Below are 24,165 nucleotides of genomic sequence, written 5' to 3'. Positions count from 1 at the left end.
TACACCTCTCCAATTTCATTTGTTCGATTTGCAACTGCATCTCCAGATTACTTATTGGAAACGACTCTAAAATCGATTCATCAAAAACACCCGAATCCACATAGTGTGACGCGATTTTTCTCTGTATCACAGCCTTAGAAGTAGTCTGCAAAATACCTTTAAGTCGCAATCTACTAGATATCTCAAACACCTCAGTTTTTTTCGCCTTCGCCAACACCTCCGCAGCTGGCGAAGCCAGAAACTCATCAATATTCATTGCTGCCGAATACCACAACAAGCCAAACAAAAGAACCGAGTAATCCCCGTTTCCAAAACACCGATTTAAAAGTCAGCAAGCATTCAAACTCAAAAGTTTCAATCCAGACGCAGCCCCCATATTTAATGTTACGTATTCAGGCAACAATAAATATATGAGTTCGGCAAGGGTTTCTTATAACAAACAACACGTTTATTAAACACAGAAAACAAACCCCCCGAAAGTAAACAAACACTACCGTAACCGGAAACAGCTGCTGAGCGGAAGCCCAAACAGTTCGTAAAGTGATATTCCAAAACAGTTCTTTAAAGTGGTATTGCCAAAAGTTCGATATGCTCACATTCCATTTAAAAGGAGAGACTTTATAAGACGAGTTAGGTTCTCTTTCACGTCGCTTGCTTCGATCCCCGACGTCGAACTTCCCACGAAGAATTCACGAAACAGAACGGCTTAAAGGCACTGACCTTTCCTTCTCCACTACCTTCAATCCTTTCTGGATAAACCTAGGGATTAACACAAAGATAGTCAACGAAATCCTTCCAAATAAGGATCAAACAAAGGTCGCCCCCGTTTCACCGTAGAAAGCGATTCTCCTCGATCTTTAACGTCCAACTTCGAATCTTCACTCTCTAATTTCCTCGAACTAACAGAATCATAAAGAACCTGCTGACAATGACCTTTTAAACTTTAGGCATTAAATAAAAACTTCATCCTTCAACTAAACTGCGTCATCTCTTAAAACACGCAGTGGCATGAAGTCAACCCGGCAAATCCAGCCCCTCCTCACAGGGTGGGGTCTACCTTTTATAACCTGTAAAAAAAACCCGTCAGATGATCTCTACTGGTGGGAAAATGACGTCACCACCATCACAAGACCATCACCTCAAGTCCAGTACAGCTTCAACCCCAGTCACATGACAAGGGCTCCACTGTCATGTGTCACGAGTACGTAACACTATCCATCTAGTAATCTTATAAACGTCCATCCAGTCTCACCCCAGCCTGCGCCGCTCTGGAGAAAACAACACAAGTTTGTCCAACCTCTCGTTAAAGTTCATGCCTTCTAATCCAGGCGATATCCTGGTAAACCTCTTCTGCACCCTCTCCAAAGCCCAGACATCCTTCCGAGAATGGGGGCGACCAGAACTATATCAAACACTCCAGACGTGGTCTAACTACTTTTATAAAGCAGCAACACAACTTCCCGACTTTTGAACTCAATGCTTCAACTAATAAAGGCAAGCACGCCATTTGCCTTCTTAACCACCCGATCAATCTGAGCAGTCTCTTTCAGGGAATGACGAACTTGGAGTCTAAGATCCCTCTGATCATCAACACCGTTCAGGGTTTTGCATGTAACAGTGTACTGCCTCTTTACATTCGACCTACCGAGCTGCAAAGATGATCATCACTAATCAAATCTCACTGAGTTATAACCATATAACAATTACATCACGGAAACAGGCCATCTCGGCCCTTCTAGTTCCGTGCCGAATGCTTACACTTGCCCAATCCCACTGACCCGCACTCAGCCCATAACCCTCCATTGTCCATATACGATCCAATTTTGCTTTAAATGACAATAGCGAACCTGCCTCTACCACTTCTACTGGCCTCATGTTACACTTAAAATTTTGCCCCCTAAGTCTCAACTCATGTCCTCTTGTTTCAATCTCCGCTACTCTCAATGGAAAAAGCCTATCAACGTCAACTTTATCTATCCCCCTCATAATTTTAAATACCTTTATCAAGTCCCCCCTCAACCTTCTACGCTCCAAAGAATAAAGACCTAACTTGTTCAACCTTTCACTGTAATTTAGGTGCTGAAACCCAGGTAACATTCTAGTAAATCTTCTCTGTACTCTCTCTATTTTGTTGGCATCTTCCCTATGATTCGGTGACCAGAACTGTACACAATATTCCAAATTCGGCCTTACCACTGCCTTGTACAATTTTAACATTACATCGCAACTCCTATACTCAATGCTCTGATTTATTAAGTCCAACATAACAGAAGTTTTCTTCACCACCCTATCCACATGAGATTCCACCTTCAGGGAACTATGCACCATTTTTCCTAGGTCACTCTGTTCTACTGCATTCTTCAATGCCCCACCATTTACAATATATGTCCTATTTCGATTATTCCTACCAAAATGTAGCACCTCACACTTATCAGCATTAAACCCCATTTGCCATCACTGAGATTCTTCGAACTGGCCTAAATCTTTCTGCAAACTTTGAAAACCTACTTCATTATCCACAACGCCACCTACCTTAGTATCATCTGCATACTTACTAATCCAATTTACTACCCCACCATCCAGATCATTAATGTATATGGCAAACAACATTGGACTCTGTACAGATTCCTGAGGCACACCACGAGTCACGAGCCTCCAACCTGACAAACAGTTATCACCGCTACTCTCTGGCACCTCCCATCCAGCCACTGTTGAATAAATTTTACTACTTCAAAATTAACACCTAACGATTGAATCTTACTAACTGGCCTTCCGTGCAGAACCTTGTCAAAGGCCTTACTGAAGTCCATATAAACAACATCCACTGCTTTATTACCCTCGTCAACTTTCCTCGTATCCTCTTCAAAAAATTCAATAAGATTTGTCAAACATGACCTTCCACGCACAAATCCATGCTGACTATTCCTAATCAGACCCTGTCTATCCAGATTTCTCAGGTCCTGATGAATTTATTGCTAAGTGCACAAGTACGGGAAAGTACAGGTGCAGAGAAATACTGACTTGAAGCAGCAACACAGACAAGTACATTCAAATAACATACAGGACTTAAATTATACGATTCTCTGTCAGTAATCTATAAATATGTATTATGTCATTAACAATATATAAAATACAACATTTTATCAATATTAAAATTTACTGTTACGGATTCAGCAACAATAAATATATGAGTTAGGCAGGGGTTTTTATAACAAAAAAAAGATTTATTAAACACTGAAAAACAAACTCCCAAAAGTAAACAAATCACTAACATAACCGGAAATCAGCTGCTGTGCGACAGCTGAAACAGTTCTTAAAGCAATGAAGCTTAAACAGTTGTAAAGCGATGTTGCAAAAACAATTCTTCAAAGTAGTATTGCAAAAGTTCAAAATGCTTACAGTCCATTTAAGGGAGAGACTTTTGAAGATGATTTAAATTCTCTTTCACGTCTTGTCGCCGCAGTTCCAAATCGAACTTTTCCCACGAAGAATATACGAAGATGGAAAATGAAATGGCTTAAAGGCACTGACTTTTCCTTTACAAAACTGCTCCCAGTCCTTTCTGCTATTCACAGGGATGAACACGGGGACAGTCAACGAATTCCTTCGGAATGAGGATCAAACAAGGTCGAACCTGTTTTCACCGTCGAAATCGACTTTCCTCGATCTTTTAACTCCCGAACTCCGATCTTCACTCTCCACTGATTCTCAACTAGCAGTGGTATAAAGAAACGGCTGGCAATGACCTTTTAAACCTTAGGCATTAGATAAAACTCCATCTTTCAAGTAAACTGCGTCATAACATTAAATCACGCAGTGGCGTGGTCAACATGGGAAATCGAGCCACGAACTGCCCCTCCATACAGGGAGGGGTCCTCCATTTATACCCTGTTAAAAAAAAACCTGTCACATGACCTCTGCTGGCGGGAAACTGCCGTCACTCCACCATCACAAGACCATTACCTCAAGTCCAGTATAGCTTCAACACCTGTCACGTGACAAGTACACTACTGTCACGTGTCACGGTTACGTGACACCTCACTGCAAAAAAAATTGTCTGTCCAGAACAAAAATTTTAACAATTATTTACAAGAAAAACAAATGTATAAATTTTATAACATACACTGTATACAATACAGTATCATCATATAACATATTACAACTCACAATACAGTAGGAGTGCTACAATTGAAAAAAAACACTCCATTAAAAAAATTACAATGTACATTCAACATAGAGATAGACAATCAGCAACCACATTATCTTTACCTTTAATATGAGTTATCACAATATTGTACTCTTGTAACATCAAACTCCAATTTAATAACTTTCTGGTTTTGTTTTTCATCTTACTCAGAAAAACTAACGGATTATGATCAGTGTAAACAATAAGTACTTTTTGAGTTGTAACAGCATATACCTCAAAATATTCTAAAGCTAAAACAAGAGATAACAATTCCTTCTCTATTGTCGAATAGTTTCTTCGATGCTTATTAAATTTCTTAGAAAAGTAAGCTACTGGATGATCAACCTCATCACCCTCATTCCTTTGCATTAATACTGCTCCTGCAGCCTCATCACTAGCATTTACAACTAATGAAAATGGTTTTTCAAAATCAGGTGCTTTGAGCACAGGTTGTTGACGTATCATTGTTTTCAATTTTTCAACTGCTTCTTGACAAGGCACTGTCCACACAAACTTCACATTCTTCTGCAAAAGGTTAGTTAATGGAAGGGCAACATTAGCAAAATTCTTACAAAATTTTCGATAATATCCTACCATTCCCAAGAATCTTCTGAGAGTTTTTTTCCCCGTTGGAGTGGTAATCTCTAAAATTGCCCGAACTTTTGCCTGAACAGGAGCTACCTTACCTTGACCCACAACATAACCAAGTTAAGTCACAGTGGCATGTCCAAATTCACTCTTAGCTAAATTAATAGTTAAGTTAGCTTTTGAAAGCCTTTCAAACAATTTCTCCACCGTAATAATGTGTGTTTCCCAAGTATGATTTCCTGTAACTAAATCATCAATATAAGCATCAGTATCTGTCAATCCCTGAATCACAATCATCCTCTGGAAAGTACCTGGGGCATTCCTCAACCCAAATGGAAGAACATTATATTCATATAGCCCAGATGGAGTTACAAATGCAGAAATCTCTCTACCTCTGCCCGATAATGGAACACACCAATACCCTTTCAATAAATCGATCTTTGTAAGGAACTTTGCTTTTCCAACTTTTTCTACACAATCATCTACTCCAGGAATTGGATATGCATCTGATTTCGTTACAGCATTCACCGTCCTATAGTCCGTACAAAACCTAATACTACCATCTGGCTTTGGCACCATAACACATGGCGAACTCCAATTCGAGTTAGAATGTCTAATGATATTATTCTCTAACATATAATTAATTTCTTTCTCAGCAAGTTCACATTTTTCCATGTACATCCTATATGGATGCTGTTTAATAGGTTTGGCATCTCCAACATCTACATCATGTGAAGCTATAGTAGTCCTTCTCGGAACAACTGAAAACAAATCCTTATATTTAAAAATTAATTTCTTCATCTGTTGTTTCTGCTCTGGCTCTAGTTTCTCATCAATATTTTCCGGAATGGTTGAATTCGGTAACCTAACAGAAACAATGTTGGATTTAGAAAGAAAGTTAGATGAATCATCTATCATGTTCCTAGTTAAATCAAACTCATTATCATTAACCACAACAGTCACAGTATCAGATTGTTTCTCAAAATATGGCTTTATGATATTTATACGGCAAAGTTGTGTTGACTTTCTACGATCTGGAGTTTTTATCACGTAATCCACATCATTGATTTTAGACACAATTTCATAAGGGTCATGAAATCTAGCTTGCAAAGGATTCGTTTGCACTGGAAAAAGAACTAACATTTTACCTCCAGGCTTAAACATCCTCATCCTAGCTTCTTTATCATACCAAATTTTCATTCTCTCCTGAGCCAAATTTAAATTTTCCTTGGCTAAGCTACAAGCTTTATGTAACCTGTCCTTAAATTTCAAAACATAGTCCAACAAATTAGTGTGTATTTCCTTACTAATCCACTGTTCTTTTAATAAAGCTAAAGGTCCTCTAACTCTATGCCCAAATACATGTTCAAATGTACTGAAACCTAAAGATTCTTGTACCGATTCCCTTACTGCAAATAAAAGTAAGTTTATACCCTCATCCCAATCACTTTCATTTTCCACACAATACGTCCTAATCATATTCTTGAGGGTAGAATGAAACCTCTCCAAGGCACCTTGCGATTCTGGATGGTATGCAGACGAAGTGATTTGCTTAGCTCCCAATTTATAAACTATCTGTTGAAACAATCCAGACATAAAATTACTGCCTTGATCAGTTTGTATCTCCTTAGGTAATCCAAAATAAGTAATGAATTTTATAAGAGCCTTTGTCACAGTTTTAGCTGTTGTATTCCTAAGTGGTACTGCCTCTGGAAACCTAGACGAAGTACACATGATAGTCAACAAGTACTGATAACCAGTTTTTGTCTTTGGTAATGGACCAACACAATCCATAATAACTTCAGAAAACTGTTCGCTAAATGCTGAAATAGGTGGAAATGGAGCCACTGGTGTAACTTGATTTGGTTTACCCACAATTTGACAAGTAGGGCACGTTTTACAAAACATCGCCACACCTTTTCTTAGACCAGGCCAGTAAAAATGTTTTAAAATCTTGTCCACAGCTTTCCTTACCCCTTGATGTCCACCTAAAGGCACACTATGAGCTAAAGTCAAAATCTCATTTCGATAAACTTTAGGGACAACTACCTGGTAAACAATATTCCATTCCTCACTTGCAGGAATTGTAGGCGATCTCCACTTCCTCATCAGCACTCCTTTTTCCAAGTAATATCCTACTGGCAATTTCACAATTTCACTATCTAGTAGAGCTTGTACTCTTAATTTTATAATCTCAGGATCTTTATTCTGCTCTGCTGTCATCTCCTTCCGAGTCAGAGATAAATCTTCATAGTCAGACTTACTCCAAGAATTTTGTTCAAACAACGAAGGTAAGAAAGTCTCTGACACATCCTCAAAACTCGAAACCTGAGTTGAACAGTCATGAGTAACAACCTCATTCTGCCCATCAATCTTTTTAGCCACAACTCTAGTCACAACACAGGAAGAATCTTGTTCACCTGCCAAGTCATTACCTAACAATAAATAAATATCCTTCACAGGTAAGCTAGGCTGTTATCCCACTTTAACAAATCCTGTAACAAACCCTGATTTTAAATTTACTTTATGTAAATGTACAGGCATAAAATCACTCCCAACACCTCTTACGTAATTTACCTCACCAGTATCAGACTCTTCATTAAACTTCAATACACTGTCTAACATCAGTGATTGAGAAGCTCCAGTATCCCGAAGGATTTTTATTGGCACCAAAGTAGATCCTTCTTTCAAAGATACAAACCCTTCAGTTACAAAATGATCATATCCCTTTTTAACTTGGTCAGACTCTAACAAAGCCTCATTGGTGTTTATCGAACCCTATAATTTTACAGGTTCTTCAGTATGTTTCACACAAGCATCTGGAACTGCTTCCTTCTCTTTCTTTTTCAATCTGAAACACTTAGCTATTACATGGCCAGGTTTCTTACAATAGTTACAAATAAGACCAAACTGTCTTTCCTTCACAGGTTTTCCTTCCTCCTTACCTTTCTCATTAACTTCTGATTTCATTTCTGATTTACCGTGAGTCTCTGTGTTATTTTTCCTCTTAAAAATTCTGCCCTGAGGAAATTTATTCTTATGGATTAAAACATACTCATCAGCTAATCTAGCTGAGTCCTGCAATGTATCAGTATCCCTCTCATTTAAATAAGTCCTTACTTCAACAGGGATGCTTCTTTGAAATTCCTCCATTAAAATCAGCTCTTTCAATGTATCATAGTCCCCATTTACATTTTTAGAAGAAACCCATCTCTCAAAACACACAGCTGTCTTACGCAGAGAGATTGGAGAGATTGGGCTTGTACACACTGGAATTGAGAAGATTGAGATGGGATCTGATTGAAACGTTTAAGATAATTAAAGGATTTGATAGGATTGAGGCAGGAAATATGTTCCAGATGTTGGGAGAGTCCAGTACCAGAGGGCATGGATTGAGAATAAGAGGTCAGTTATTTAAAACAGAGTTGAGGAAAAACTTATTCTCCCAGAGAGTTGTGGAGGTTTGGAATGCACTGCCTCGGAAGACGGTGGAGGCCAATTCTCTGGATGCTTTCAAGGAGGAGCTAGATAGATATCTGATGGATAGTGGAATCAAGGGATATGGGGACAAGGCAGGGACTGGGTATTGATAGTGAATGATCAGCCATGATCTCAGAATGGTCTACTTCTGCACCTATTGTCTATTGTCTATTGTCTATTGTCTATTTATCATGGGCAAATTCCACATAAGTTTTTTCCACGGACTTCTTCAAATTTCTGAATCTTTCTCCATACGCTTCTGGGACCAATTCGTATGCTTTTAAAATGTGCTTTTTCACAATATCATAATCAAGTGCTTGCGCAGCAGTTAAAGCTGTATAAACTTGTTGTGCTTTGCCTTTAATTACACTTTGTAACAACACTGACCATTTATCTTTGACCACTCTGAAACCTGAGCAATCGTTTCAAAATGTTGGAAATATCATTCCACTTCTGTTTCACTAAATTGTGGGACCAATTTAATTTCTTGACTAGCAACAAACGGTTTTCTAGAACCAGAAGACTGATTACCAGACCTTAATTCCGTCATCGCATATTCAAATTCCCTTTTTTTTCTGATCAGCTTCTAACCTATAACGCTCCAATTCTGCTATACTTTGTTCCAACTTTATTTGTTCGATTTGCAACTGCAACTCTATATTACCTATTGGAAACGACTCTAAAATCGATTCATCAAAATCACCCGAATCCACATAATGTGACGCGATTTTTCTCTGTATTAGAGCCTTTTAATGCAACTTCAAAATACCTTTAAGTTGCAATCTACTAGCTATCTCAGACATCTCAGTATTTCTCGCCTTCGCTAACAACTCCGCGCCTGGCGAAGCCAGAAACTCATCAATATTCGTTGTTGCCGAATACCACTCACAAACCAATCAAACAAAAGAATCGAGTATTCCCCTTTTCCAAAACACCGATTCAAAATTTAACAAGCATTTAAACTAAAAAATGATTCTTCTCCATATTTACGTTACGGATTCAGCAACAATAAATATATGAGTTAGGCAGGGGTTTTTATAACAAATAAAACATTTATTAAACAAACCCCCAAATGTAAACAAATCACTAACGTAACCGGAAATCAGCTGCTGTGCGGCAGCTTAAATAGTTCTTAAAGCAATGAAGCTTAAACAGTTTGTAAAGCGAAGCTGCAAAAACAATTCTTCAAAGTAGTATTGCAAAAGTTCAAAAGTCGCCGCAGTTCCAAATCGAACTTTTCCCACGAAGAATATACGAAGATGGAAAATGAAACGGCTTAAAGGCACTGACCTTTCCTTTACAAAACTGCTCCCAGTCCTTTCTGCTATTCACAGGGATGAACACGGGGACAGTCAACGAATTCCTTCGGAATGAGGATCAAACAAGGTCGAACCTGCTTCACCGTCGAAATCGACTTTCCTCGATCTTTTAACTCCCGAACTCCGATCTTCACTCTCCACTGCTTCTGAACTAGCAGTAGTATAAAGAAACTGCTGGCAATGACCTTTTAAACCTTAGGCTCCATAAAACTCCATCTTTCAACTAAACTGCGTCATAATATTAAAACACGCAGTGGCATGAAATCAACATGGCAAATCCAGTCCCGAACTGCCCCTCCTCACAGGGAGGGGTCCTCCTTTTATACCCTGTAAAAAAAAACCTGTCACAAGACCTCTACTGGCGGGAAAGTGACGTCACTCCACCATCACAAGACCATTATAGCTTCAAGACCTGTCATGGGACAAGGACACTACTGTCACGTGTCACGGGTACGTAACAGTACATTTTGTGTCAATAACAGACATAGAAATGTTGAATTTGGTCCTTGTCTCCATTCCTCCTGTAATCCACAACCAGCTCCTTTGTTTTTGTCACAATGAGGGAGAGGTTGTTTTCTTAACACCACTGTGTCGGGGTGATGACTTCTTCTCTGTAGGCTGTCTCGTTATTATTTGTGATTAGGCCAGTCAGTGTAGTGTCGTCAGCAAATTTAATTAGCAGATTGGAGCTGTGGGTGGCGACACAAGTCACAGGTATACAGAGAGTAAAGGAGGGGGCCCAGGAGACAACTCTGAGGGGTATGTGTGCTGAGGGTAGGGACAGAGGCGAAGGAGCCCACTCTTACCACCTGTGGTGATCTTACAGGAAGTCTATGATTCAGCTACACAAGGCAAGGTGAAGGGCGAGTTCTCTGAACTTCTTGTCGATACTTCACACCTTCGTATGGCTACTGCTCTACCCATGACTGCAAGGAACTGTAGAGAACTTTGGAGAACAGAGAACATCAGAGAAACAAGCCTCCCCTCCATGGACTTCCCCTGCCTCGGAAAAGCAGGCCATGTATTCAAAGATCCTCACAACCTGGACATTCTTGCTTCAAATCCAGCCCCCTTGGGGGAAGAGATACAAAAGCCTTAAAATGTGTACCACCAGGCTCAAGGACGGTATCCTGTCTGCGTTTATAAGCCAAATGAATGGTCTCCAGTCCAATAAAATGGACTTAACCTCGCAATGTAACTCGACCTGACCTCTGCACCATATGTCTATCTGCACTTTCTCTGCAGCCATAATTGCTACAGTTATGTAGCATTGTTACAGATATTGTGTTGTCGTATATCAGCTCATTGTACTGTTGCAGTGTATTGACATGTGTGGATGGTACATCAGGCAAGATTTTCGCTGTAGCTCAGTACGTGATAAAAATAAGCAAATTCTTCATTTTAATAGTGTGGAAATATTAGACAGACAGAGCTTCGGCTTGAAACCTCATAAGGAAACTTAACTGAACTATTGTCATTTCCGACGAATGCAGATAAATGGAAAAGGTTTCACTCTCGCATTAGGATCTGCAGTAACTGGGATCAGGTGACCGGTGGTGGGTCTCCCATATCAATATCAGAATCAGGTTTAATAGCACCGGCATAAGTCATGAAATTCATTGTCTCTGTGGCAGCAGTAACAATTCGTAACAATAGATTTTAACAATTGTGATTTAAAATAATAATATACATATTAAATAGTTAAATTATATAAGTGGCGCAAAACTAAAAATTAAAAATGTAATATACTCTTTTAATTCTGTGAAAATTCTGGAGCAAAGCTTAAATAAACTGTACACTTTTATGAGAAGCTCAGAAAAACAAAAAAGTGCTAAATTCTCATATGTATGGCTCTGTGTTAAATGTTTAACCAACATGGTGACTGAATGTAGCTGTAGGTTCATGAGGGTCTATTACTGTCAGAATCTGCAGTTCTTGCGGCTGCTCATCGCACCCAGGACTGAACCCTGGTCACTAAGCGTTGGAGGAGTTCGTTCTACTGATGTTAGCCTTAAATTGGATTGATGATAAATTTTGCGGATCTGTGAAAGATAAATCAGTTCTGTATCAAATCCCGTGTCTCCGGTACTTACTGTCTCTAACACACTCACAGTGTACACTAGAGAGACCACTCGGCCCATCTGGTCCCTGCCCATGTTTCTGTTCCATATCAGTATATTAAAATCTATTCCTGCCGTTTCCATTTCACTCTCCCTGAGATGACAGGTTGCAACTAGTCACCACACCGTGGGATGGGAGATTTCCCTTAAATTTCATAGAATCATAGAAAACGACAGCACATTACGGACCCTTTGGCCCACAATGTTTTGCCGACCATGTAACTTACTGCCTAGAATCACTCTACTGCATAGCCCCCTATTTTCCTAATCTCCATGTACCCATCTAAAAGGCGCTTAAAAGACCCAATTGTATCCGCCTCTACCACCGTCGCTGGCAGTGCATTCTACACACATACACACACACACACACACACACACACACACACACACACACACACACACACACACACACACACACACACACACACACACACTCTTTGTTTAAAAAAACTTAGCTCTGACATCTTCTCTCTACCTATTTCCAAGCAGCTTAAACCTGTGCCCTCGTGTTGGCTGTTTCAGCTCTGGGAAAAAGCCTCTGGCTATCCAGACGACCAATCCATTTCATCATCCTATACACCTGCATGAATTTCCTGCATGCTTCTCTCCAGACTGAATAAGACGATGAACACACTGTGGTTTTAACGTTCTTCAGAGCTCTGGACAAAGGTTGTTAAGCTCCTTCTTCTCAACACTTTTCAACGGTTTCGGTAATTTTCACTCATTTCAAAGGATTGTGCCTCAGACAGCTGGGTTGCAGCAATGCACCTCTAAAGTCTGACAGCAGACGAGCAACTGAATCTTCGATGAAGCAGAGTCTGCACCCAAAGAGTTGCCAGCACGAATTAGGGCTTTGGGGCTCCAGAAAGAGATGGGGTCTGGAGGTTACTAGCAGGAGGAGGAAGGCGACCCAGACCAGCAGGATGTGGCTATGCATGAAAGGTGAAAAGCATTTGGAAACTGGTAATTGCAAAACAAAATGGTTAATTTCTACAAAATATTGCAGGTAATCAGCAGATCAGGCAGCAAATGTGGAGAGGAATAAATGGACAACATTTAAGCCGAGTCCGTTCAGCATGCCTAGACTGTGTCCTCCTCTGCTTAGTTGCTGCCTGAACTGCAGAACTCCTTCAGCATTGTTCATGTTTTCGTCCCTTTTTTTTCCAGTATCTGGAGAATCTCATGTGCTTCATATCTGCATTTGTAAGCGGATTGTACTTTGGCATTAGATACACGAAATGCATGTTGATATTGAGGGTATTGTTTATGGGAGCCGCTTTGCATTAAAAAAGCTACCGAGTTTTCTACACACAAAATAAAACTGAGGTATGGACATGGAACTGGTGCTTGCAGAAACTTTTAATGGCAGCATGATTACCCATAAAGCCCTGCGTTTAAAATTTCGCTGTCGCTTGAAGCACAGATCAAATGCGCAGGCGTCAGGGCTGCGGCTGTCTCCGAATAATACGCATGCGCGCAGTAAACAAAAGGCCTCGGAAAGGTCGGAGAGGTAAGAAGGGGTGCTGGGTGGACTTTTTCGACTCTAATTGAGTGATAATTGCTGTAAACTTTGGACACCGGGGCCCACAAACGCGTGACAGGCCAGGTCCCTGCACCGGCGTTGTGGAGCTTCCGGCTAATCAGGGAATGGGAGCAGATAGATCTCACAGACAGAGCTGAGCTCTACCTGTCTAAATGCAAGGATTAGGAACTCGGAGAAAGGGAACGAAATCTTTTACATCACCAGTTATGAAAATCACGTTTGTTCTATTTCCAATCACAAAAAAGAGAAAATCTGCAGATGCTGGATATCCAAGCAGCACACACAAAATGCCGGAGAAACTCAGCATTAGTACTCTTTTCAATAGATATTGCCTGACCTGCTGAATTCCTCCAGCATTTTGTGTGTGTTGCTTGTTCTGCCTGCTCTTGTTCTGGACTTTCCTACCCATGAGAACACATTTTGATCCATTCTCTCTAGGTAGTTAATGGTATCAAACACTTTTGCACTGGGCAACAAGTAGCTTTCACATCACACGTGTGCCAGACTCCAGTGAGACAGACTACTGCCCTTCCCTTCATAGTAATTTGCATTGCCATCAGTTGGGGGAGGGTTCAGGGGAAACATTTATGTACAAAACAGAAACAGGTGTTACCTGTGTGTATTGTGGTGATGCAAAAGTTGCTGGAGAACTTACAAGTTGGAAGAGGTGGAGAGATATTTGGAAATCTGACTTTTCGTAGCATCATTTAGCAAGAAAGTCACACACAGTGACATGCAAATATTTGGGCACCCCTGGTCAAAATTTCTGTTACTGTGAATAGCTAAGGGAGTAAATGATGACCTGATTTCCAAATGACATAAAGTTAAAGATGACACATTCTTTAATATTTTAAGCAATATTTACTTTTTATATTTCCATCTTTTACATTTACAGTTTAAAAATTACAGAAAAGGAAAAGGCCCGAAGCAAATATTTGGGCACCTTGCATGGTCAGTACTTAGTAACAACCCCTTTGGCAAGTATCACAGCTTTTAAATGCTTTCTGTAGCCAGCTAAGTTGGGTGACTTTCGCCCGTTCTTCCTTGTTTCTTGTTCTGTGAGATTAATGGGCCGTCTTGCATGCACTGCTCTTTTGAGGTCTATGCACAGATTTTTGATGATCAGGAGACTGTGAGGGCCATGGCAAAACCTTCAACTTGCGTTGCTTGAGATAGTCTATTGTGGACTTTGAGGTGTGTTTAGGATCATGATCCCGTTGTAGAAGCCATCCTGTTTTCATCTTCAGCTTTTTTACATGGTGATGTTTGCTTCCAGAATTTTCTGGTATATAATTGAATTCATTCGTCCCTCTACCAGGGAAATGTTCCCCATGACACTGGCTGGAACACAAGCCCAAAGCATGATCGCTTCACCTCTGTATTTAACAATTGGAGAGGTGTTTTTTTCATGAAATTCTGCACCCTTTTTTCTCCAAGCATTCCTTTACTCATTGTGGCCAAAAAGTTATATTTTATCTTCATCAGTCCACATGAGTCATTTCCAAAATGCATCAGGCTTGTTTAGATGTTCCTTTGCAAACTACTGATGCTGAAATTTGTGGTGAGGATGCAGGAAAGGTTTTCTTCTGATGACTCTTCCATGAAGGTCATATTTGTGCAGGTGTCGCTGCACAGTAGAACAGTGCACCACCACTTCAGAGTCTGATCAATCTTCCTGAAGGTCTTTTACAGTGAAACTGGGGTTTTGATTTACCTTTCTAGCAATCCTACGAGCAGTTCTCACAGAAAGATTTCTCAGTTTTTCAGACATGAACTTGGCCTCCACCGTTCCTGTTAACTGCCATTTTTTATTTACATTACAAACTGAGGAAATGGCTACATGAAAACACTTTGCTATCTTCATATAGCCTTCTCCTGCTTTGAGGGCATCATTTATTTTAATTTTTAGTGTTTGGCAGCTGCTTAGAGGAGCCCATGGCTGCTGGTTGTTGGGACAAGGTTTGAGCAGTCAGAGTTTTGAAATTTGCATCACCTTGCCTTTCCTAACGAAGATTGTGAACAAGCATTGCCCTAACAAGCTAACTATGGTCTGAGACCTTGGTAAAAATTACCTGAGAGCTCAAATCTCCTTTTGCATGATGCTCCTTTCATTTTTTTCATTCTAAAATTGTACAGAACAAAATAGTACACTGGTCTTGCTTAAAATGTTGAAAAGAATGGTTCAAATTTAACTTTATGACTTTTAGAGATCAATTCATCTACTATCCACTTAACTATTCACAGTAACAGAAATTTTGACCAGGGGTGGCAAACTTTGGCATACCAATGTATACGGTGTGCAAAATACTTGTGAGAAAATCCTTCATTATTACTACAGGTCTGTTACATAGGTTGTGTGAGAGTGCAGATGAACTCGATGAAACCCAGAGGAGATCAAAGTTCATATTGACTGTGATTTGCAAGCTGTTGAAATAAATACCTCTCTATATAAAATTCCGTGTGCACATGTTGTTGTCACTGGGCAAAAAATTGCGCAGTACAAGATTTATGTGCACACTGGTCATTGCACATTAGAGGGGACATTGGTGTGAAGGTGGGGAGATCTCCAGTGTCTATGATGCCCTCACCAACAAGATGTACATCCAGCTGCAGCTTGTAACCCTGCACTTTAAGGAGTTGGAACTCGAAATGGATGAATTCTGGATCATCCAGGGGCTGGAGTGCAAGATAAATATGACATAAAGAGAGGTGAGTTTCACAAAGGTGCAGGATGCAGGAAGTGAGTCAGGAAGGGGAATTAGGTTAAATAGCCTTCGCAGAGTACTCTTGTGGTCATCCCCCACAACAACAGGTAGACCATTTTAGAAACTGTTGGAGGGGATTACCTGGCAGAGGAAAGCCAAAGGGGTGATAGGGGTTTTGTTAGTTAGGGGAACAGATCTAGAAGGGGACTAATATCCTAGTGATAAGGCTTGCTAGTGCCAGTGGGTGAGTTAAACTAAAGTTGCAGGGAGGGTGAGAGCCAGAGTGACAGAACAGATAATGGAGAGGGTGAATTGAACTGAATTGACTTTATTACTTATATCCTTCATGTACATGAGGAGTAGAAATATTCACTTTATGTCTCTGTCTAAATGTGTAATGTGTAATTAATTGAAATTTATAATAAACAGCATGTATGAAAGGACAGTCAATATAGCATAGAAATACAGTTGTATCAGCATGAATTAATCAATCTGATGGCCTGGTGGAAGAAGCTGTCCCGGAGCCTGCTGGTCCTGGCTCTTATGCTGTGGTACCATTTCCCGGATGGTAGCAGCTGGTGGTTGGGTTGACTGGGATCCCCAATGATCCTTCTTGACAGCCCTGAATAGTGGGAAGTTCACATCTACAGGTGGGCTGGGATGATCGCACCACTCCTTGCAGAGTCCTGCAATTGAGGGATGTACAGTCCCCATACCAGACAGTGACACAGCCAGTCAGGATACTTGCAATTGTGACCCTGTAGAAAGTTCTTAGGATTTAGGTCTCCCATTTCAAACTTTTCAATGGTCTGACATGAAAGAGGCACTATTGTGCCCTTTTTCACCACACAGCCGGTGTGTACAGACCACATGAGATCTTCGGTGATGTGTATGCCGAGGAACTTAAAGCTGTTCACCCTCTTAACCCCAGAACCACTGTCATAACTAAGACTTAGACAGTCTGCATTCCTCCTGGAGTCCACAATCAGCCCCTTTGTTTTTTGTGACAATGAAGGAGAGGTTGTTTTCTTGACACAACACAGATGTTGTTCAGACCTCAGGACATGGAATTATGATATTGTAGCCATTAATGGGAATTGGTTGCACCAAACAGTCTGAAGCATTTAGAGGAACAAATTTTTCTCTCGAGATCGCAGACCATGTTAAGAAACAAATGTTGATATATTAAGTGATTTTAATTTTCTATATATTGACTGGGACTTCCATATTGTAAAAGGACTAGATGGGGTAGAGTTTGTCAAATGTGCCCTTAATCAGAACGTAGAATTCCTAATGTATAAGTGTGTAATAAGCTGTTAGGAAATGATCCAGGGCTGGTGACAGAAATTAGTGATCATAATGCCATGAGATTCAAAGTAAATATGGAAAAAGAGAAGTCTGGACCACAGGTTGAGATTCTAAATTGGAGAAAGGTCAATTTTGATGGTATCAGAGAGGATCTGACAAGTCTGGTTTGGGACAGGCTGTTTTCAGACAAATGAGTACTTGGTGAGTGGGAGTTCTTCAGAAGTGAAATTTTGAGGGTATAGAGCTTGTATGTGCCTGCCAAGTAAAAGCTGAAAGGTAACTGGTGCAGCGTTGGCTTTCAGAGATATTGTGGCCCTGGATATTTTGCTCCTCTAAATGCCTCAGACTGTTGGGTGCTACCAAGACTCACTAATGACTATAATATCATAATTCCAGGCCCTGAGCTCATCTGACAATTTGGTTTTCAGTTGCATAGAAACATAGAAAACCTATAGCCCAATACAGGCCCTTCGGCCCACAAAGTCGTGCCGAACATGTCCCTATTTTAGCAATTACTAGGCTTACCCATAGCCCTCTATTTTTCTAAGCTCCGTGTACCTATGGAAAAGTCTCTTAAAAGACCCTATTGTACTCATGACTCTGAGTAAAATCTTACCCCTGACTGTACCTACTCCCCAGCAACCTGTGTCCTTTTGTGGAAACCATTTCAGCCCTAGGAAAAAAAGCCTCTGACTGTCCACACGATCAATCCTCTCATCATTTTATGCACCTCTATCAGGTCAATTCTCATTCTCCGTCGCTCCAAGGAGAAAAGATTGAGTTCATTCAACCTATTCCCATAAGACATGCTCCCCACTCCAGGCAACACCCTTGTAAATCTCCTCTGTAAATCTTCTGTAGAAGTTTGAGGGGAGATTGGATGGAGGTATACCAAAATTATGAGGGGTATAGATAAGGTAAATGCAAGCACTCTTTTTCTACTGAGATTGGGTGGGACTACAACCAGAGGTCATGGGTTAGGGGTGAAAGGTGAAATGTTAAGGGGAACATGAGGGGAAGCATCTTCACTCAGAGGGTTGTGAGGGTGTAGAATGAGCTTCCAGCAATGTGCCCAGTACATGATGATCACTTGGGTCGCAACTCACTGTAACAGTGTGGTGCCAGATCACATCTTGGTGACTAAAGTGATCTCATCTGAATTGTTGTCCTTCACACATTGATGTATTTTATAAATCTTTTCTTAGGTCAAAAAGGACTAAAATTTGTCTAACAGAACCTTAAACGCAACACACCAGTTTTGCCGTTCATCTCCAATAAGCAGTGGAGCAAGGGATTCACCCAGTCATCCTTCCTGCACAGACAGTGGGAATGGATTCACTCGGTCATCTCAACTGAAAGTCCATCAGCAATTCCACACTGGAGCAAGGCCACTCCCCTGTTCTGTATGTCAGAAATTCTTCAGTTGGTCATCCCACCTATGGACACACCAGTCAGTTCACACTGAGGAGATGCCGGCCACCTGCTGAGTTTGTGGGGAAAGATTCATTTCTGACCTGATGGCTCACCAGCAAGTTCACACTGGGGAGCGGCCGTTCACCTGCTCAGATTGTGGGAAGGGATTCACTCGCTCATCGAACCTACTGGCACACCAGTCAGTTCACACTGGGGAGAGGCCGTACACCTGCTCAGAATGTGGGAAGGGATTTGCTCGGTCATCCAACCTGCAGGCACATCGGTCAGTTCACACTGGGCAGAGGCCATTCACCTGCTCTGACTGTGGGAAGGGATTTATTCTGTCATCTCAACTGAAGGTACATCAGCGAGTTCACACTGGGGAGAAGCCATTCACCTGCTCAGACTGTGGGAAGGGATTCATTCTGTCATCTCAACTGAAGATACATCGACGAGTTCACACTGGGGAGAGGCTGTTTACCTGCTCAGACTGCGGGAAGGGATTCACTCGGTCCTGTCAACTGAAGGTACATCAGCGAGTTCACACTGAAGAGAAGCCTTTCACCTGCTCAGTCTGTGGGAAGGGATTTACTCAGTCTTCCCACCTACAGGCACACCGGTCAGTTCACACTGGGGAGTGGCCTTTCACCTGCTCAGACTGTGGGAAGGGGTTTACTCGGTCATCTGGCCTAAAGACGCACCAATCAGTTCACACTGGAGTGTGGCCGTTCACCTGCTCAGAATGTGGGAAGGGGTTCTCTCAATCATCCAACCTTCTGGCTCACCAGTCAGTTCACACCAGGGAGAGGCCGTTTACCTGCTCAGACTGTGGGAAGGGATTCACTTCATCATCTCACCTACTGAGACACCAGTCAGTTCACACTGGGGAGAGGCCATTCATCTGCACAGACTGTGGAAAGACATTCACTCAGTTATCCAGCTTACAGACACATCAGGCAGCCCATACTGGAAAGAAGCCATTCACCTGCTCAGACTGTGGGAAAAGATTCACTCACTCATCCACCTTACAGAGACACCAGTCAGTTCACACAGGGGAGTGGCCGTTCAGCTGCTCAGACTGTGGGAAGGGATTCACTCGGAGATTTCAACTGAAGGTACATCGGAGAGTTCACACTGGGGAGAGGCCGTTCACCTGCTCAGACTGTGGGAAGGGATTCACACAGTTAGCTAGCCTACAAGCACATCAGTCAGTTCACTCTGGGGTAAAGCCATTCACCTGCTCGGACTGTGGGAAGGGATTCGCTCAGTCTTCTCAACTGAAGGTGCATCAGCATGTACACACTAGGGAGAGGCCATTCTCTTGCTCAGTCTGTGGGAAAGGATTCACTTTGTCATCTCACCTACTGACACACCAGTCAGTTCACACTGGGGAGAGGCCATTTACCTGCTCAGATTGTGGGAAGGGATTCACTCAGTTCTCCAGTCTACAGACACACCAGTCAGCCCATACGGGGAAATGGCTATTCAACTGCCCAGACTGTGGGAAAGGATTCACTCACTCATCCACCTTCCAGAGACACCAGTCAGTTCACGCTGGAGTATGGCCGTTCACCTGCTCAGACTGTGGGAAGGGATTCACTCGGTCATTTCAACTAAAGGTCCATCAGAGAGTTCACACTGGGGAGAGGCCTTTCACCTGTTCTTTGTGTGGGAAGGGATTCACACAGTTATCTAGCCTACAAGTACACCAGTTAGTTCATACTGGAGAGAAACCATTCACCTGCTCAGACTGTGGGAAAGGATTCACTCAGTCATCTCACCTGAAGCTACATCTGCGAGTTCACACTGGAGAGAGGCCATTCAACTGTTCAGACTGCGAGAAGGGATTCACTCGGTCATCTGACCTACTGGCACACCAGTCAGTCCACATTGAGAAGAGGCCATTCACTGCTCACACTGAGAGAAGGGATTCAACCAGCTATTTGGCCTAAGAGACACCAGCGAGTTCACAGCAGAGATGTTGTTCACATGCTGTGACTGTGGAAGGGATTCAGTCACTTGTGTAACCTTACGACACAACTGAATTCAGAGACGGTTTCAAGAAGTTTAAAACTGTATTTCTCATCCAGATCTGCACTCTGGTTAATGGGCATGGGAGGAGTTTCTTCTGCTGCATATTCACCTTTAATGGGACTGGAGTTTAATATTCTGGATCTAAGACAAGTAAATCAGTTCTATTTTAAATTCTGTCTCTGATACCTAGTGAATTTATAATACAACTAGTGTACAGTAGAGAGTCAACTCAGGCCAGCTGGACACGGCCAGTGATTCTATTCCACGACAGTCCTTTTAAATCCTCCCCTGTTGTTCCCCTCTTGCTCTCCCTGTGGTCATGGGTACCAAAGTCACCACTCTGTGGGTGAACAGGTTTCCCTTGAATTTTCTGCAAAGTGAAGAAGATGAGCTGACTGTAGTTCTGTCTGAGATGTTCTTCACCCCTCAAATTCTGGGCTGAGGAAGAATGACTTTGGTAGTTAATCTCCTTATTCACGACTCAGTTCCACATTATGGTTCATTTTCCCTGCTTCTACAGGGTTGTTAGAAAACACCACTGTACTCTAAAGACTGAAAGCAGAATGGGAAACCATTAGTTGGATGTTCAACTGAGCAGGGTTAGAAACTAGAGGCAGGCCTGCACAGGGCAGAGTTTAGGGCTCTGGAGGATGGTCAAGGTAAGAATATGTGATGAGGAGAGGGGAATCAGCCGCGGGGCGTGGCAACGAATGACAGAGTAGCAACATTAGGAAGCTGATTAACAAAGGGAATAATTATATTGTCTGACTGATGACACAAATGATGCCTGTTGTGAGGTGCTCCACTGGTCGAGGAAGATGTGTGTGTTGGGATGTGTGTTATCTATCAAGGAAGTTGTTCCTGCTTGTTTATCCTGCAATATTATATCCTGATGGTTATTATGGATTGTCCTGTCTGAAATAATGTATTGATTATTGTATAATTTGTAAGATTTTGACTCTAAAACTGGATCAGGCTTGAATTGATGGTGTCTTTATGAAGTGATGGAGGTCATTCATCAGTTTGTATTTTAAAGCATGATTTTGTTGAATGATATTTGCCAAGATTGAGTTCAACTGCTGCAGGATCCTGGAATGTCTTGGATTGTGTCTGGTTTCTCTTGGCATTTTCTGCACTTACTACCTTGTTTGTATTTTATGTATTGTTGATTTGTTTGTGTTAACCACCTTTTCCTGTAATTCCCTTGGTTTCTGGGTAGTGGTCCCTAACGCTCAGTCGGACACTCGATGTTTCTTTGTCAACACCTTGTCTGCTCAGATAAACCAAGGGAATAACAGCAGGATTCCTCTGTCCAATCGAGTCTGCTCAGCCATTCAATTATGGCTAATCTTTATTTGTCTCCTCCTCAACTCCATTTCCCAACCATTTCCCGGTAATCTTTGATGCCATGTCAAATCAAGAACCTATCATCTCTGCCTTAAATACACCCAATGACGTGGCCCCTGCAGCTGTGTGAGGCAACAGATTCCATCAATTTACCACCCTCTGGCTAAAGAAATTTCTCTGCATCACTCGTTTGAATGGACTCCCCTCTATCCTGAAGCTGTGCCATCTTCCTAACCGGAAGACCACAATCTGTGTGGACTAGTGATAATATCTCCTCCTCGCTGACGGTAAACACTGGCACACCTCAAGGATGTGTGTTTAGCCCTCTGCTCTATTCTCCATACACACATGACTGTGTGGCTAGGCATAACTCAAATAACATTTACAAATTTTCTGACAATACAACATTGTTAGAATCTCAGGTGGTGATGAGAGGGCGTACAGGAGTGAGATATGCCAACTAGTGGAGTGGCGTCGCTGTAAAACCTAGCACTCAACGTCAGTAAGCCATAAGAGCTGATTATGAATTTCAGGAAGGGTAAGACGAAGACTCACATACCAATCCTCACAGAGAGATGAGAAGTGGAGAGAGTTCGCGTTTTTTCCCCTCGAATAAGAACCTCTACATGCGAGATTCATGTTGATTTGCCCATAATTTACTGTTACCGTTACAAAATATTTCCCTACACTCCAATTGGAAAATTGGCAGAAATTTCTAATTGTGAAAAACATTCCCTCGTATTCCAGGTATCACTCCTGAAATGATTTACTTTCTGAACGGCCCATCCACATTGAGTGCAGCGCTACTCTCGACAGTGGTGGGGAGAGAACAATCCACCATGTGGGAATCTAATCCAAGTTCTCAGCGGCACGGGGTTGAATGAAAAAGATTTAAATGTGTTGGCAATTCAATATAACACATTTTTGTTACCAGTTTGGTGATGTTTTATTACTGTCCTGGCCAAAGCCCGACTAAAATGTTCCATAACCACAGACGCTGTATCGGCCCGTGGTACTGGAGGCCTTTGATCTTGTCTCCATCTGTTTGCACAACACAAATAAAATGCTAGTGGGACACAGCAGGTCACGCAGCATCTAAAGAGAGAATCATTGTCGACGTTTCGGGCCGAGACCCTTCATCAGGACAAACGAAGGACTAACGTTAGTCCTGACGAAGGGTCTCAGCTCGAAACGTCGGCAGTGCTTCTCTCCATAGATGCTGCCCGGCCTGGTGTGTTCCACTAGCATTTCCACTGGTGTGTGTTGTTTGAATTTCCAGCATCTGCAGATGTCCTCGTGTTTGCTCCATCTGTTTGCATTCGGATCTGATGACCCTGCCTTTTGAGACAGTGATTATAATTGACTGTACATTTACTGATATTTTATTAACATTCTCGAAGCTGACTGGTCTGAATTGATTGTGACAGTCTCTGTGTTATTTTGAGGTGCACCACCGTTGTGAGGTGACGTGTTATTCCAGAGTGCTTCTCGTTCGTATAAAATCCATTCCTGTTAGGAGCAGAAAATCAGACGCGATACTGTTTTGCTTATTTTTGTGGTGAATTTTATTCCTGCTGAAATTATGATTACAGATGATTTTCTTCTCTTCACGTTTTCTCCGACAACGGAATCTCTGAAAACATGTACAGCGTGAATTATTTCTGAATGATTCATCCGTCCGAGCATCTCCATCCATTTCAAATGTTCAAAATATACATTTTAAACATAACTAATTCAGCAGATGCTACACACACACACACACAAAACGCTGGATGAAGTCAGCAGGGCGGGCAGCATTTATAGAAATGGATAAACGGTTGACATTTCGGGTGGAGAGATTTTTCAGGTCTGCAAAGGGGGAAGACGCCGGAATATAATGACGTGAGGAGAGGAAAGGTGATAGATGAAGCCCGGCGAAAGGCGAAGGGCTGGAGCGGAAGGAATCTGATAAGAGAGGACAGTGGAGGACAGGAAAAACAGAAGCAGTTAGGAAGTGATAGGCACGATCCCAGAGTGGTGAACAGAAGAAAAGAGTGGGGGGGTGGATATTTTTTTGATTGTCATTCATGACACTAGGTTGGAGGCTACCTAGACGGAAAATATTTTGTCACTTCTCCATCTT

General features: G+C 41.8%; 1 protein-coding gene across 7 annotated transcripts in view; it reads left to right on the top strand.

Annotated features, from left to right (window-relative positions):
• LOC132384415 (gastrula zinc finger protein XlCGF57.1-like) overlaps positions 1 to 24,165 on the top strand; it is a 67,999-nt gene that overhangs the window by 24,868 nt on the left and 18,966 nt on the right. For 4 of the 7 annotated variants that reach the window (XM_059955547.1, XM_059955545.1, XM_059955550.1 and 1 more), the window contains exon 3: positions 18,455 to 23,183. In XM_059955547.1, coding sequence (XP_059811530.1) covers positions 18,767 to 20,614 — 1,848 coding nt within the window. In that variant the 5' untranslated portion in view covers positions 18,455 to 18,766 and the 3' untranslated portion in view covers positions 20,615 to 23,183. Of the gene's footprint in view, positions 1 to 13,154; positions 13,204 to 14,131; positions 14,188 to 18,454; positions 23,184 to 24,165 lie in introns of those variants that run through there. The other 3 variants (XM_059955548.1, XM_059955549.1, XR_009508882.1) reach the window with 3 other exon arrangements.

Source organism: Hypanus sabinus, chromosome 32, assembly GCF_030144855.1.
Source record: "Hypanus sabinus isolate sHypSab1 chromosome 32, sHypSab1.hap1, whole genome shotgun sequence".
NCBI classification, from domain to species: domain Eukaryota; kingdom Metazoa; phylum Chordata; class Chondrichthyes; order Myliobatiformes; family Dasyatidae; genus Hypanus; species Hypanus sabinus.
This window is presented reverse-complemented; position numbering and strand designations above follow the sequence as displayed.